Source organism: Suillus fuscotomentosus (assembly GCF_016647785.1).
Source record: "Suillus fuscotomentosus strain FC203 chromosome Unknown F5891scaffold_3, whole genome shotgun sequence".
NCBI lineage: Eukaryota > Fungi > Basidiomycota > Agaricomycetes > Boletales > Suillaceae > Suillus > Suillus fuscotomentosus.
In genome coordinates, this window is record NW_024539515.1 from 1482810 (window position 1) to 1497052 (window position 14243).

Here is a 14243-nt window from a genome sequence, read left to right on the forward strand (position 1 = left end):
ACGGGACTCCACATATTATAATCATCCAGCTCGTCGCTTGCAACAGCTAGCAGACAAAATTTCCTCCGTGAATATCATTTTTGTGTCTTTAAAGATACTTTTATACCTCCATTTCTCGGTATGTTGTCCAATTTCATATTTCTCCTCTCTCTAACTCTGCTCTAGTTGTAACATTTCATCGCCTATCAACAACATAATCTGTCTGTCTTGTTCAATAATTCTTTCAGTGTCGTTTTAGTACAAAGGCCATTGTCCAACTCGCGCTCTCTAGGCAATCTTCCCATTTTTTCAACTATGGCCACCATGCAGTCCAACAACCGTGCCTCCCTTCTCAACGGTCTTCGTACTGGAGGCGTGCGCTCCACGTCCATGTCTGGTCCTCATACTGCCGCTCTGGGTGGTTCATTCAACGTCCCACGCTTTGTGTCCAACCAACACTCTGTTTTCGTAGAGGAGGAGGATGACATGGATGAAATTGCCGAGCTTTTCTCACAAAACATGTACATCAACAATCAGACAGCTCGTCCCCTGACTGCCACAGTAGACGGTTCAAACAACCGCTTCGTACAGCAGCAAATGGCTGCTCAGAGTGCCCTCAATCCAAACAGTGTTCCATTTTACCCTTCTTATTCTCAGGGGATGCAGCCACAAAATCCTAGCGAGGTTCAGTTGCATGCATATCAGCAGATGCAGATGATGCAATTGGAGATTGCGCGGTTACAGGTTTGTTGATTTATTTGATCTTTCACACGCATGTTAATGATGATCACGCATTGTTCCAGTCTGAGCAGGCCCAACGTAATGCTCGTGCTCAAGCTATCCTCATTCAGCACGCCTTACGCCAGCAGATGCAGAGCAGGTGTGCAAGCGCCACAATTCTTTCTGCCACTGCCGGTCCTGTTGAAACAAGCTTTGATATCCGTCCTGTTGGCTCTCCGCCTGCAAGGCGTCCTAGTCAGGTTGAGCTTCTCAAGGCTCAGCTCGGAGTCCAGACTCCCCCACTTGAGGAACAGGTGCCAATGACGGCCGCGCTGGGGGGACGAGTTGGTGCGCGTGTCACCTCTAGTGTCGCTTTCCCGAGTAGTCCCGAGACTCCGGTTAGGGGATCATCTCCTCCCGGGCAAACCACTGTGATTAGTGGTGGTACGTCACTCGGAAATTCCTTGCCCAGCGGTAATGTCTACACAATCAAAGATAACACTCCTTCCAAGTCAGATGTTGCTGTATCTTGGCGCCGTGGAAGCACCACTAATTCCGTTTTGAATGGCCTCCGCACGGTCTCCGCTGTTTCTCCGAGCGTTAAAATTACACCACCTCCTGGTGAACGTATTTCACCCCCTCCTGGAAACGGTACTACGTCTGCCAGCAAGGCGCGCCCACGCCCTTTGAGCTTTACGGCACCTCTTTCGCGTACGTTCCCTGTCATTGCCTTGGACTCTGGCAGCGAGCATGAGGATGCCTATTCAACTTCAAGTTCTGCCTCGCTCTCCAATCCCACTACCCCCCACTCCTCATCTTCCTTAGACACATCACCAATGTCCGCCCGCGAGGAAGCAGCCAAGAAATTGTACGAGGGGCTGGGAATGGGACGTCCTATCTTACCTGCCTCGCCCGTTCCCATCGCACATAAATTTATCGGCCCTTTAAGACAGCCTCGTGGTCCGCCTTCTGGTGCTGATGAATTAGGTCCTAAGAACTTTGCCACGCGCGTGCGCCGTAAGGCTATCGGCGGCCTGGGTGTTCTCATGGGTGCTCGCGAGCGCAGGGAAGCAGTTGAGGCGTACTAAACACACTCGCCTGTTTCGGCCTATTACAAAGTTCAACCGGCTCAATATTTCGCTATGACTCGTCCCTTCGACTTCAACATTCCACTCTTTACGACAAAAACACTATCATCATCGTCAACAACAATAACTGCCTTGTGTGTCCAACCCTGGAACTTTAGGTTGGAACGGACACGTTAGTGCTAGCGCTTTGTTCAACCCGGCCTTCCCTTCATTCATTTCACCTTTTACTTTTACGTTCGACCTTATTTATTACTCCCTGGCGAGTGTGTTTTAGCTACTTTGCGGTGTGGGCTTTTGATGTGGTTGCCTAGTAGTAATCGGAGCCCCTTTTCATCTCACCTTGCACCTTTTGTGTTTATGTTAGGGAGGGCTATTAGTATGGCCTATGGCGCTAGTAGGAGTTGAACTCCTGCGAGTGCATGTTAAGCCTACTTACTCTGACTCGCTGTTGTTTCATACTTGTACGCGTACGGTTGTTCATTTGAGCCGTTGTTCGAATGCGCATATGCTCTTGTAAAATCTGTTGGCTGAAAGTTGGAAGATCAATGGATTGTAATGTGGGTCTAAGTGAATCTTGAGGGATATCAGCTTCTGCTCCATCAGGAATTGCCTAGCTCAAGCAAAGCAACTTCGAGTCTAAGCATAGGCCCCTGAAGGTAATACGCGTACTTGTACATTTCACAAGTCCAAGCTTGTGTCTTGACTAGCGCCAGGGAACTTTGTCGTGGAGCGTACAGCATATAGGAAATGAAAAAGGGTGGCAACCCGGCCCCATTTGACCTCCACTCAAGGATATAACCACGACATTTCTGCGGCAGTGGACATGCGGTTTCTGCAACAACAGCCTACCATACATTTTAGGACAAAGACGAGGTCCGCAGTATAGGCTAACTGGAAGTAGCTACATTTTCACAGCCACAATGCACCCGCAAACTCTCCCAATAGGACGAGCCTATTTACACCTCTGCCCCACAATAGGCTTACCATGTTCCTAAAAACCGTATCAGTAGAAGCCAGCACTGGAACATGAAGTAATGCATACCTGCCATTCTTCTCTACTAATCCACAGCTGATGGAAAGTGCCAAGACTCGCTAGAATGCTTCCTCCTAGCCAACCACCATACCTCCGCTCGATGGGATTTCCAGGAGCATGAATCTTGACCTGCAGACGCATTTCTAGATCGATGATGTAGGTTTTAAAGTATTTTATTACTCACGTGGGGGAAATTCCTTGATAGTTCTGCCTCCAATCGATCAGCGAAACCAGGGAACAGGCTGCCTCCGCCAGTGAGAACCACATTTCCCATGAGAACTTGCCGCAGATCCGGATCACAGGCTCGCAAGGACTCTGAAAGTAAGGTAGGAATGTTCTTTGGGAGATTTGGATTTTGCGCCTGTAGAAAGTGAGCGGCTTTGAGATCGGTTCGGTAGGGAGACACATACCACTAGCTGTGGTGAGTGGAAGAAAAACTGTTCGCCAACTTGGTATCGTTCCGGCCCGAAGTACGTGTTGTAACCTGTCGGGAACTCGTATTGGCGTGGTGAACGAGACGCCGCAGCCCTGTGAATGCACGATGAGAAAGATCGAAAACATGCACGAAAGTAACCTACTGGTCGTTCCATCCTTGATCAAGAACACCAGCAACGCTCTGTATCCACTCTTCAACTTCACGACTCTCGCACCAAACCCTCCAGCTTTCCGTCGTTCCAGATATACGGTCTTCACGGAGGGTGAACCTTGGTGGTGCACCAGGCTCGACAGGCTGTGTTATGTCATAATGATAAAATGAGTAATTCGGGTATGACAAACAACGCACCAGTTTGTTGGCGATAAGTTGATGAGGGAGAAGTTCGATTCCACGACGCGTCTGGGTTGGGTTACTCAGGATGTGTCGGGCATGGGCTTGGACGAGTTTAGGTAGCGCAGATGATACCAAGCCTACGAGATGTGAGAATGAGGAAGGCCAAACACGATCGACGGCAGACACACCTTTTCGGAGTACGAAGCCATCGACTACTGGGGTGATACTGGCCATTGCATGCCCAACGTCGATCACTAGTGCTGAGCCCTTCCCTGCTGCAAAACTACTCCAAGATTGAAGACATCGACACCACATAACAAGTAAATCAAATCTTACGCATTCAAAACGCCAGTATTGGCAATGTAGAAGGCAGGAACATGGAACTCCTCGAACATAATCTCTGCCATTCTTTCCCTATTTGCAGGTGTGTTCCAAGCTGGCTCGGTCACGAGGATGGGATGTTCCGAAGGATTGACTCGCATAACATCTACTAGGGCATGCGAGATCAAAGCAGGGACTGGATTAAAGTCAAAAACTGCATAGTTTAAATATCAATACCATTTATGAACAGATTGTAAAGTTACTTACTCAACGCATCCCGTATAGGGTTCCCAATTTCCATACCCTCTCTCCAGATCGAAGGACCATTCTGCCCGAGGTAAAGTTTCGCGTCACTTGGGGTTTGTTTGGGAGTTGAATCAAAATTTTCTGGTGCGTTTTCGCTCATCTGCACGTCAGCATCCCCGGAGGTCGCCTTATAGCCATAAAACGACGGGATAATGGCCTTAGGGATATCATCCCCGGCGTACCCTGCGCGTACGGATGAGGAGCCTATATCAAGAACCAAAGCAGATACTTCATCTGTGTAAAATGTGTCAAAGTCATTATCTTTACATCCAGCAATGATCACTGACCTCCGCCGTAGTTGACCATCGCGGTTTATACTAGACGGTAGTATACCCGATCTAGATCTAACAAACATCTAGCGGTCACGTGATTCAGACCGAAAAATGAGATTGGTGAAACTTAGTATGATCCTTCACGTCCTTTCTTGAGACTCTTTCCTAAAACATGGCAGTTACTGGCCTTGGGAAAGTGCGGAACAAGCGCAAGCAGGAGGAGGTTGAAGAGGTGGAAAAAGGTCCTTTTGCTGGGGCAGTGGATTTGGAGATGCACAGCGAAGACGAAGTAGAGGACGAGGACGAGGACCGAGAGGGGGACGATGCGTCGGACGATGGAGACGTAGACGAATTCCCAGAAATTGATGCTGCCAGTGACAGCGACGAAGAAAGCGACGAAGAGGAGGAAGAAGAAGATGCAGATGACCTTGACGAAGAAGACACCTTGGATGAAAACTCTGACGCCGACTCAGACTTGCATATATTTCCAAAATCTAAAAAGGTGGTTTCCAACATCACTGGACAGACAAAAGTTGTATACCCAGAGATTGAACCTGACTATGATTCGGACTCCTCGACAGAAGATGTAAGTAGGTTCTAGCTTTTTCCTATACATCCTTGTCAATGTGATGCAACAATCTCTCAGGATCCTAACCGTGTTGGAAACATACCAATGCACTGGTACGATGACCTACCCCACTTGGGCTACAATATCAATGGCAAAAGAGTGTTGCGTCCAGCTAAAGGCGACGAGCTCGATAGATTCCTTCAAACGGTAGAAGATCCCAATTCATGGTACGCAATAATCTCCTTCCAGTCAGGTCATACGCTAATGTGTTTCAGGACAACTGCTTTTGACAAAAATACCCAAATGGACAAACCATTATCCGCTGAAGAATTGGACATCATTCGCAGATTGCAGGCTGGGGAAAATCCTGATGCCGAATACGACCCATATGAACCTACCATTGAGTGGTTCACCGGTAAAGGCAAAGAAGAAGTCATGCCTCTTTCATCGGCCCCAGAACCAAAGCGCAGATGGCTACCAAGTAAATGGGAGAAGCAAAAGGTCTACTTTCTTCTAGGTTCCATGTTACACGTCCTTATTTTATTCTTTCCAGATCATGAAGATTGTTCGTGCTATCCGCCAGGGTCGAATCGTGGGATCCAAGCCTACTGCAGCGGATAAAAAGCAGCAATTTTATGCTATATGGAACGAGCCACCGTCTAATCAACCGCCCCCGTTACCAGCCCCCAAACCAAAGCTTCCTACGAATTCAGAATCCTACAATCCCCCCGAAGAATACTTACCAACTGAGGAGGAGCGGAAACAGTGGGAGAATACCGACCCCGAAGACCGCGAACGAGACTACCTTCCTTACAAGTATCCTGCGCTTCGTTTGGTTCCCGCATACGACCAGTTCATCAAGCAACGTTTTAATCGCCAGCTTGATCTCTATCTTGCACCCCGGATACAGAGGGTGAAGCTTAATGTCGACCCAAACAGCCTACTGCCAAAACTACCAAGCCCGAATAGCTTACGACCGTTCCCCAACTACAAATCACTGCAATTCATGCACACCAAAGCACGAGTCAGGTGTCTAAGCATAAGTCCTGATGGCGCGTGGGTGGCTAGTGGTGACGAGAGTGGAGTGATCAGCCTCTGGGAGGTTAACGTGGGGCGAGAGGTCAAGCGTTGGAACCTGGGCAGCAAAGTTGGCGCCATTGAATGGTGCCCAAGACTTGACGCTTGTTTCCTCGTCGCCGGGACGTAAGGAGTAGTTGTCCGCCACAATCATCACATTACTGACAAGTGCCTTAGGGAGGAACGACTACATTTTTTCATACCGCCAAATATTTCTCCTGCCATGTTGACCGCGACACAGTCAATTCTGGCACCTGCCACTCTTCCCCCTACTACTCAGTCATCAATTAAATGGATATCGACATCCGGAGCTGCTGAAGACGGCCCCATTTTGACCATTGAACTTCCAAGCGCATCTGGACTGTCAAGACAGTTGACTTGGCATAGAAAGGGAGATTATTTAGCTTCAGTCTGTAAGCAAAATGGTTTTGCAAGTACTCTTTAAAAGCTAATAGGCCCTCATTTACAGCCAGCAGCGAGACTCAAGGTAGTGTTTGGATGCATCAGATCTCACGCCGGCATTCGCAGGCGCCGTTCAAAAAAATCAAGGGTGCTGTTCAGATGGTGTTATTCCATCCTACGAAGCCCCACTTCTTCGTTGCGGTACGTGTTCCACTTGCCGAGCTCCTTCTTATATTCATTCCAATGTAATAGACCCAACGTTATGTCAGACTGTATAATCTGGCTGAGCAGAAGCTGCTGAAAACTCTCATGCCTGGCATCAAATGGATATCGTCGATGGACGTACATCCGTCCGGCGACCATATCATTGTCGGCGGCTACGACCGAAAGCTGTGCTGGTTCGATCTAGAACTAAGCGAAAAACCGTACAAAGTTCTTCGGTAAGTTGTTCGTTTCAATTCAAAATCGGTCATTAATTTCGGCGACTTGCCACCAGCTATCACTCAAGAGCCATTCGATCACTGCATTTCCACCCAACCTACCCTCTGTTTGCGTCTTCATCTGACGACGGCTCGATCCAAATTTTCCACGCAAGGGTCTACAGTGATCTTATGACGGATCCGCTCATTGTACCCCTCAAGATATTGCGCGGCCATGATGTCCAGGAGGGACTTGGTGTGCTCCAAATCAAGTGGGTCAACAAGCAACCATGGTTGGTTAGCGCAGGGGCGGATGGCAGTGTCTCGCTGTGGTGTAGTTGAAGATCAGTCCTTTGTCTGAGTTTGGACCATGAAATAATCCTTTTGTTGAGTTTGAATCTTCGAATTAGCGTGGCTGTGAATCTGAGCATGACGGAAGTGGGCACCAAACCGCCACACTATGATATATCACCAGAACAGGAATAGTGCTAGGGTATCACTGACCAGTGATATAGATAATGCGGTGTGTAGCTCAATGTCGAATCTCTATCACCTATCTTATCTTGAATCTCAGGCAGGATCTCCAACATCCGCCGAGTTCGTGCAGTTCACTAGTTTGACTGAACATCACCAAGTGGAGAATCATCTATTACTGCTACTAGGGCCACGAGTCGCAGCTCCGATCCAGCAGTCCAGTACAAGTCTATTTTCGGAAGCCCGTATTTGTACGCTCCGAGGATTTGATATAGTCTCCAGTGCCCTCGTTCAGTGGAAACCAAGTACATGAAACGACCGCTGGACAATGAATCCTCGCGCTTTCACCTTCTGTTAACAGTCGCATCTTGTCCTTCGGTACATCTACCTAGTGGCGACGCCGCTGTTAGATATAGATGCTGACATCCTCAGTCATGGCAACTAAGTGCTAACACGAATATCATAGCCCCGTACAAGGAAATTTACCTCTGCCTGCGAGTGCATGCATGCCTGAGAGGTACGTAACAATCCAATAAACACTTTCCTGGTTCCTGCTACGACGGAAAGAGGTCTCGACGCCACGTCGATCAGGACTGAATGTTAATTCTTGAATACCTTATCAAGGAGGTATATATATCCGATGGAACATGTTAAGTGATTTAGTTTGCTCTTCATTAGTTGCTTCCTCATCTATTGGCTTCCTCACCGTCGTTCGTTACATCGTCCCAAGTCAATCGCAATGGTTGATTGGAAAACCTCGAAGGAAATAAAGGCAGAAGGCAGTGAGTATCATGCTGATTTTCTAGGAATTTTCTACTCTGATCATTTTACTCTTGTAGTCGCTTTCACTAAGGTGGTCTATGTCCTGTTTGGAATTTACATATGGGAAATCTGCACGACTGGCGGATTCGAGTTATCTGTGTTCTTGGGTAGGCGCAAGCTGGCTTGGCCTTTGGTGCGTCTATTTCTCATCTGTGATCGTGGCTGATCTTGACGGTTACAGAGTATGTGTATTAACCATTGGCAATTTTCTGATGCTTATGTGGTCTAAAGTTTTCTTTTTTCTGTGCCGTTACAGCATGCTCTTTGCTTTCATTGGATTGTAAGCTGCTAAGCTATCCCAGGACCTCGCGTTGCTGACTCAAGTCAACTCTAGGATCATCTTTGTTAATATATCCACGAAGGTAACATTGCGTTTCCCTAAAAAATAAAGTGACTTATCCTCATCCTCGGTTAGATTGATTGTAATGCAAGTACCATTTCCTATGTGCGGACTGTATATGGGCTGACATTAATATTGGTCATCCTGAAGGCCGTGTACACGTTCACTTTTGTGAGCTAATGAAGACATCATTAGATTGATTGAAACTAATATCATACTCGCAGATCGCAGGCAATTTAACAATTCTAAGTGCCTCCACTTCGCTGATGATTAGAACGTAAGTACTGTCTTGCTTTTATTGTAAGTCACTGACCTCGCCTTCGAAGCATGGCGCTTTGGGAGTGGGAACGTCGGGCAGTTCTGTCGATGCTTGCCTTGTCATTTGGGAAGTGTGCGATCCTAAGTGGCACCATAATGACCGTGCAAGCGTCATGGGATTACCAGGCTGGGGCTTGTATAGTTGTCAGAACAAATCACATCCTCTTGAACCTGAACTACGCCTACAGCAAGTGACCCAAGTTCCCCGCTATATTTTGCCGCTCATCGAACGTCTACCAGCCATGTCATTTGACTTTTTTATTTTGGTGATGACACTATTCGTTCTCAGGAAACGTTTCAGGCATGAGGATCTTTCGGGCCTTCTCCGTCGCGATGGCTTGATTTACTTCCTCATCACATCGACCTGCAACACCATTCCGGCTGTAGGTCCTCTTCTCAGATATGCTTCCACTCAAGCTGATTTCTACATAGGTCTTAGCTGCTCTCAACCTCAATAGTGAGCCAGCCATGTTGCAATGTTTTGAGAATCAAACCTGAATTGTATTGGGACACTTAGATGAGATGAATGTGTGAGTGGCTTCCACCATTACGTTCCATTTTACTGGGCTAACATAAATGCTGGACGTAGCATCGCGATGGTAAGTTGCATGGCTGCTTTGTTTACCTGGCTGAACCCTCTATTCCAGGTGCCCGCTGCTGCAGTCTCGTACGTGCTTTGTTTTGTTTTTATGGTCGTTTTTTGTAACGGCGCATAGAGCTATTACTGCCTGTCGTGTGTTTATTCACCTTGATGCATACTACAAAGGCAACGGCGAAAAGGCCCACAATAACCCGTTGTTGGTTAATCACAATTCCACCTCTCCTTCAGTCAGCCCTAGAAGTCCTAGTTCATCGCCAGGTCCTGTCAGCTTCTTGCCTTTGCCCAGTCCTAAGACAACGACGCTGGGGATTCGTGCCACTATGGGCGCTATCGGTTCGTTTGGGTATGTACTTCGTCAAAAGCAAACTGAGAAGATCTAATTATAATGCGTTCCAGCCCACCACAATCCGCCAGGAGGAAGTCCCCTTACGAGCGCAACCTCACTTCGGTAGACTCCGAGTCAGACTCGAAGACCTCACGGTGATAGGCGTTTGACCGCTCAGATTTCATGGTATATCCGCTTTGGCTCAGCCATTCGAGTGGACGCTGGACAATGGTTTTAATCACCGTTTCATCCTGGATTTCACAGTTCCAGGTTGCAATTTGCAAATGTAGGAGAAATATCTGTAACCAAATAGGTTCATTCGCCTTAGTTGTTTAGTATATACTGTGACTCGGATATAGTATGGAGATAGACCTCGAGTTTTGTTATCGCAAGTATAATACTTTTGGGTGTGGTGGTATACAGATGGCATAGCGATAAGGAAGGCAACCTGATGAGAAGACACTCATAGGGTCGTACGCCAGTGACCACGCATCATCGCCGACGTGACGGGCGCCCAGACCTCCGCCGCGCTGCTGGTAGTCCCTGGCGGTTCATTCTCGTCAACTTCACTACAGGCGTCATGCCTTTTGACTTTCTCCACTCCTCCCTTCGCGAGTTCCTTGAACCGTGAGTTGAGACGCGCGATGGTTTTGTAGTTAATGATTTTGCGGAATCATCGAGTTCCATGGTACCTAAAAAAGCAGTCAGTGGAATTTCAAGATTGTGTCCAGAGCTTATAGACCTGGTGCCGTAGAATCATCTAGTGGGGGTAGGTGTAAGCGAGGCTGACTTATGCATTAGACAAACCGAAACAAGAGAGTAGATGCCTTCCCAGTGATATCGTAAAGCTTGAAAATGTGACGAACCTTGCGCAGTATCATCATCCACCGGTTCTGCTGATTCCTCATCTCCATGATCAATTTTCGCCATCAATTTAGAATTGAGTCTCTGCAGACGTGCAGCCTCAGTTGCTGCGTATACACCTTCATCGCGTTTTTTTGCTCTGAACGAGCGCTTTACTTTTGATCGAGTTGATTTTGCCATGTTGATGACAATGTGGAAGGAAACGAATGGCTTGCAAACGAGGGGAATTTCAGGCTGATACACGTGACACATGGAATCATATCTGAAGTTCTCTCTGAGTTCGAGAACTTGCAAAAACCGTCAAAGCAGCTGCTTCAAACCATTATATCCGTTAGATAGTGGCCGTGCATTACATCTTTCGTTGTGGGGTACCAAACTCATGCCAAAAATCGGACGGTCCGAAGATAACGTGTTCATCAACTCGCGCCGCCTTTGAAGAATGACTGCCAGCGTAGAAAGTACCTGGATCAGCCGTCACCGCTGCCACTGACAGTCTGAAAATTGAGCGCAATTCCCCAACACTGCAGGTAATTAGTCATATTATGATGCAAGATCGTCTTTCAAGTCTAGACGCCCTCCATTGCAAGTGCAGGTTCAAGGAAGAACGATCATCTAAGTTTTTGACGCATCGCGATAAATCATGCAAGCACTATACAAACCACTCCGATCGAGTAAACTCTCGAAAGTCCTATGGTACAACAAGAGTAATGGCCTGAAGCCGTCGGAAAATATATTTTGAGCGAACGTTGCATGATTGATCATTCTGGAGGAGCTTCCCTGTAAAGTCGCGAAACATGTAAGTATAGAAAACTAGAATAGAAGAAATGATACTCATGATGTACAGTACATTGTTACACCTGCAGGAAAGCTGGTATAAGCATTAACAATGGATCAATGAAACACATACCTGATGAAGACTTCGCCCAGAGCACCATTTGATTTCCCGTCTTGAAATTCTTCCGTGTTAGCCAGCTATACAGTACGTCAGAGATCCACAGAAATAAGCATTGAACTTGTTGTTCATACCTGGAGGTTCATATACCCATCCGTACTGACAAGGAATCCTTTGTACTCAAGCCCCCATTTTAGCTTTACGAATACCGGCTTTCCGGTAAGCTCCTGCATGAAAGGCTTGGGATTAACAGGGTTGACCTAAGGTAGGTTAATATCATGACATCCGGCTATGAGCTTGTTGACGCACAGACGACATCTTGGTTGTTGATTGAGGATAGATGTAAGTAAATTCGGACTTCGAAAAAGGCAAAAAGAAACCACTACATAAAACACAACCTGTGACATATTGCTTTGATTCGCTTTTGGCCGCGTTTGTGCCACTAACTTGTGCAAACCATGTCAGACCGTGAAGGACACTCGGGAGCTGGACCGTCGGATGAAGATCTCTCGCTGCCGAAGGCAACGGTCGCAAAGATGATCAGTGGTATGTCTCAGAAGCATGTAGTTCATTTTCCGACCTCTTGAACTGTTATTCGCTCCCTATTACCTGACTCCCAGAACTACTACCCGCTGAAGTCACATGTGCGAAGGAGACGCGAGATCTAGTCATAGAGTGTTGTGTAGGTGAACATCGTCAATGATCTTCATGTGCCTCGTTAGGGCTCACATTTGGCAGAATTTATTCACTTGATCTCGTCGGAGGCCAACGAGATATGTGAGCAAGAATCCAAGAAGACAATAGCACCGGAGCATATCATCGCGGCACTGAAAGTATGTTTATGATTGATCTCTATCCTCCGCTGACTTCGCTGCAGCGGCTAGGCTTCGATTCCTTTACAACTGAAGTTGAAGATGTCTTGAAAGATCACAAGCAGCAACAAAAGGTGTGTGGAGTTCATCCTGTCACCCTAGCCGTATGATGGAATTCGTTTCAGGACCGGGAGAAGAAGGCAGACAAGATAAAAGATTCGGGTTTAACGCCAGAGGAACTTATGGCAAAGCAAGAAGAGCTTTTTGCTGCAAGTCGTGCAAGATTCGCTCAACCGCAGGGGCAGCAACAGCCATCTGCTGAAACTTAGGTGGTGAAGCCGATAGCGGACACTCATGGTACCTGCGATTCGTATTATTGTTGTATCGGACGCTGTACATCAGTACTTCTAATGATTTTTATTTTATATTTCTGTCTTGTCGCTGCCGCAGAGCTTCAAGGCGTCTATGCGGAGAGTCCTGGTTCCATTCTTCCACTCCATCGGAACCCACTGTAAGGTGTGGAAGACCAAGCTGTTGAACCGTGAAAGAGGCTGACACCGAAGCATATAGTGCTGCTAGAATGCGTGAACGACGGCCTAATTAGCTGTGCGTCGACATCATGAGTACGCTAACTCACCTTCATAGACATTTCCGTTTGTGATGGACAATCCCGCAGCGAGCCCGCCAAGAAAAGAGTTGCCAGCACCTAGTTTTTTATCAGTATGATCACGGCCATGCGAATATTTGCCCCAAGAATCACCTGTGACATCGACCACCATCAAGTTGTCAATATTCTCAGCGGAACTCCAGAATGCGTCAATCCATCGCCCTTTCCTGTCATAGGTCATGACGTATGCACCGAGGGCACCACTGCGTATTATAACGCTTCCACTATTTTCTTTACCCACACCCATCTTCAAAAACTCTGATGCAGCATTTTCTACGGCAGATTTCGTAACAATTAACGGAAGAGAAAGCAGGCTCAGGGCCTCTTCAGCATTTGGACTAGTGTCCGGACTCCGCGTGAGCGGAAGACACTGATGCCAACTTTGTTTTGCCTACCTGAGGATTGTGATATGTGGGAGGACTGCTTTCAGTGAAGGTAACTCCTCGGGAATACATCTATCCTGCTTTATATTCGATCATTAATTGTGAGACAGAAGGTTGCACGAACAGGTATAGGTTCGAATATTGTGGTCGGGTTCCATTTTTCAACCTCTTGGATCTCTGATACTATTTGAAGCGCGCGCGTGGGTGAACAAATGAAATGAACCGAAGCAGGACGTGTAAGCCGCGTTCTTTCCAAGTCGCGAGGCGTCAGTCTGATCCGCGGAGTGATGTATTCAAAACTGTTGTCATATGGGAATGTTAGACACGGTGGCGATAGACGTATGAAATAACAACGCAACCCTCGAAATTGTCCTTTGTACGAATTCCTTGACCGAGTAGTAAGGCGATTTGTGTCGTCACGAAAGTGCCATATGTCGGAACCGTATGTCAACAACCGATTCTGCATGTCCTGAGGGAAATCGTTTCCTCGATCGATGATCATTCCAAGGGTATCTGGAGGCAACCTGCAATAAGGTCGATCTGTTCACAAATTCAAGTCACAACCCTTTAATGCTGACCAGATGCGAGCACCGATAATAGCATAGGTTCCTCCACCTCCGATCTATTATGATACATGGCGTAAGGATCAGCAGCAGTTGAATCTGTAACTAGCTTCCCTGGGGTGCTACCGTCTTTCCGGTAGGTTTCCCTTGCTCATCTGCAAAGGAAAATTCATCAATAATAAACATCCCAAAGGTCACAAATTGAATCGTCATCTCTGGAATAAGTAG

At 47.2% G+C, this 14243-nt stretch overlaps 8 protein-coding genes across 8 annotated transcripts; 4 read left to right on the forward strand and 4 right to left on the reverse strand.

Moving 5' to 3' along the window:
• The first annotated feature begins 196 nt into the window (after positions 1–196).
• On the forward strand, positions 197–2026 carry F5891DRAFT_370749 (uncharacterized protein). The gene is made up of 2 exons (XM_041371584.1): positions 197–723; positions 783–2026. Exons 1-2 carry the CDS (start codon positions 295–297, stop codon positions 1785–1787), a joined length of 1434 nt encoding a protein of 477 aa, XP_041232987.1. The 5' UTR covers positions 197–294; the 3' UTR covers positions 1788–2026.
• A 607-nt stretch (positions 2027–2633) lies between these two features.
• F5891DRAFT_370956 (actin family) lies at positions 2634–4584 on the reverse strand. The gene is made up of 9 exons (XM_041371587.1): positions 4504–4584; positions 4178–4450; positions 3926–4124; positions 3778–3872; positions 3399–3726; positions 3231–3348; positions 3005–3181; positions 2830–2949; positions 2634–2778 (listed from the first exon to the last, which is right to left on the reverse strand). Exons 1-9 carry the CDS (start codon positions 4520–4522, stop codon positions 2740–2742), a joined length of 1368 nt encoding a protein of 455 aa, XP_041232988.1. The 5' UTR covers positions 4523–4584; the 3' UTR covers positions 2634–2739.
• Positions 4585–4660: 76 nt separating this feature from the next.
• On the forward strand, positions 4661–7296 carry F5891DRAFT_1181692 (BOP1NT-domain-containing protein; the record flags this gene model as incomplete). Its single annotated transcript, XM_041366055.1, has 8 exons — positions 4661–5074; positions 5135–5283; positions 5332–5557; positions 5610–6259; positions 6311–6546; positions 6603–6736; positions 6788–6975; positions 7032–7296. The coding sequence occupies 8 exons, from the start codon at positions 4661–4663 to the stop codon at positions 7294–7296; spliced, it is 2262 nt and encodes a 753-aa protein (XP_041232989.1).
• An 871-nt stretch (positions 7297–8167) lies between these two features.
• On the forward strand, positions 8168–10427 carry F5891DRAFT_1231337 (uncharacterized protein; the record flags this gene model as incomplete). The annotated part of the gene is made up of 12 exons (XM_041369575.1): positions 8168–8210; positions 8268–8383; positions 8741–8761; positions 8815–8867; positions 8917–9044; positions 9101–9291; positions 9341–9365; positions 9426–9438; positions 9498–9507; positions 9556–9575; positions 9625–9852; positions 9906–10427. 12 exons carry the CDS (start codon positions 8168–8170, stop codon positions 9991–9993), a joined length of 936 nt encoding a protein of 311 aa, XP_041232990.1. The 3' UTR covers positions 9994–10427.
• On the reverse strand, positions 10127–10943 carry F5891DRAFT_1001611 (uncharacterized protein). The gene is made up of 3 exons (XM_041360190.1): positions 10701–10943; positions 10577–10594; positions 10127–10526 (listed from the first exon to the last, which is right to left on the reverse strand). The coding sequence occupies exons 1-3, from the start codon at positions 10876–10878 to the stop codon at positions 10327–10329; spliced, it is 396 nt and encodes a 131-aa protein (XP_041232991.1). The 5' UTR covers positions 10879–10943; the 3' UTR covers positions 10127–10326.
• Positions 10944–11971, reverse strand: F5891DRAFT_1001613 (uncharacterized protein). Its single transcript, XM_041360191.1, has 4 exons — positions 11900–11971; positions 11725–11850; positions 11606–11670; positions 10944–11555 (listed from the first exon to the last, which is right to left on the reverse strand). The coding sequence occupies exons 1-4, from the start codon at positions 11906–11908 to the stop codon at positions 11387–11389; spliced, it is 369 nt and encodes a 122-aa protein (XP_041232992.1). The 5' UTR covers positions 11909–11971; the 3' UTR covers positions 10944–11386.
• On the forward strand, positions 11972–12805 carry F5891DRAFT_1001618 (TATA binding protein-associated phosphoprotein). The gene is made up of 5 exons (XM_041360192.1): positions 11972–12136; positions 12211–12276; positions 12329–12423; positions 12468–12536; positions 12588–12805. Exons 1-5 carry the CDS (start codon positions 12049–12051, stop codon positions 12729–12731), a joined length of 462 nt encoding a protein of 153 aa, XP_041232993.1. The 5' UTR covers positions 11972–12048; the 3' UTR covers positions 12732–12805.
• Positions 12806–12819: 14 nt separating this feature from the next.
• On the reverse strand, positions 12820–14228 carry F5891DRAFT_940883 (Ribokinase-like protein; the record flags this gene model as incomplete). The annotated part of the gene is made up of 8 exons (XM_041374306.1): positions 12820–12977; positions 13040–13108; positions 13163–13407; positions 13465–13529; positions 13577–13751; positions 13812–13976; positions 14031–14074; positions 14142–14228. The coding sequence occupies 8 exons, from the start codon at positions 14226–14228 to the stop codon at positions 12820–12822; spliced, it is 1008 nt and encodes a 335-aa protein (XP_041232994.1).
• Positions 14229–14243: the final 15 nt, after the last annotated feature.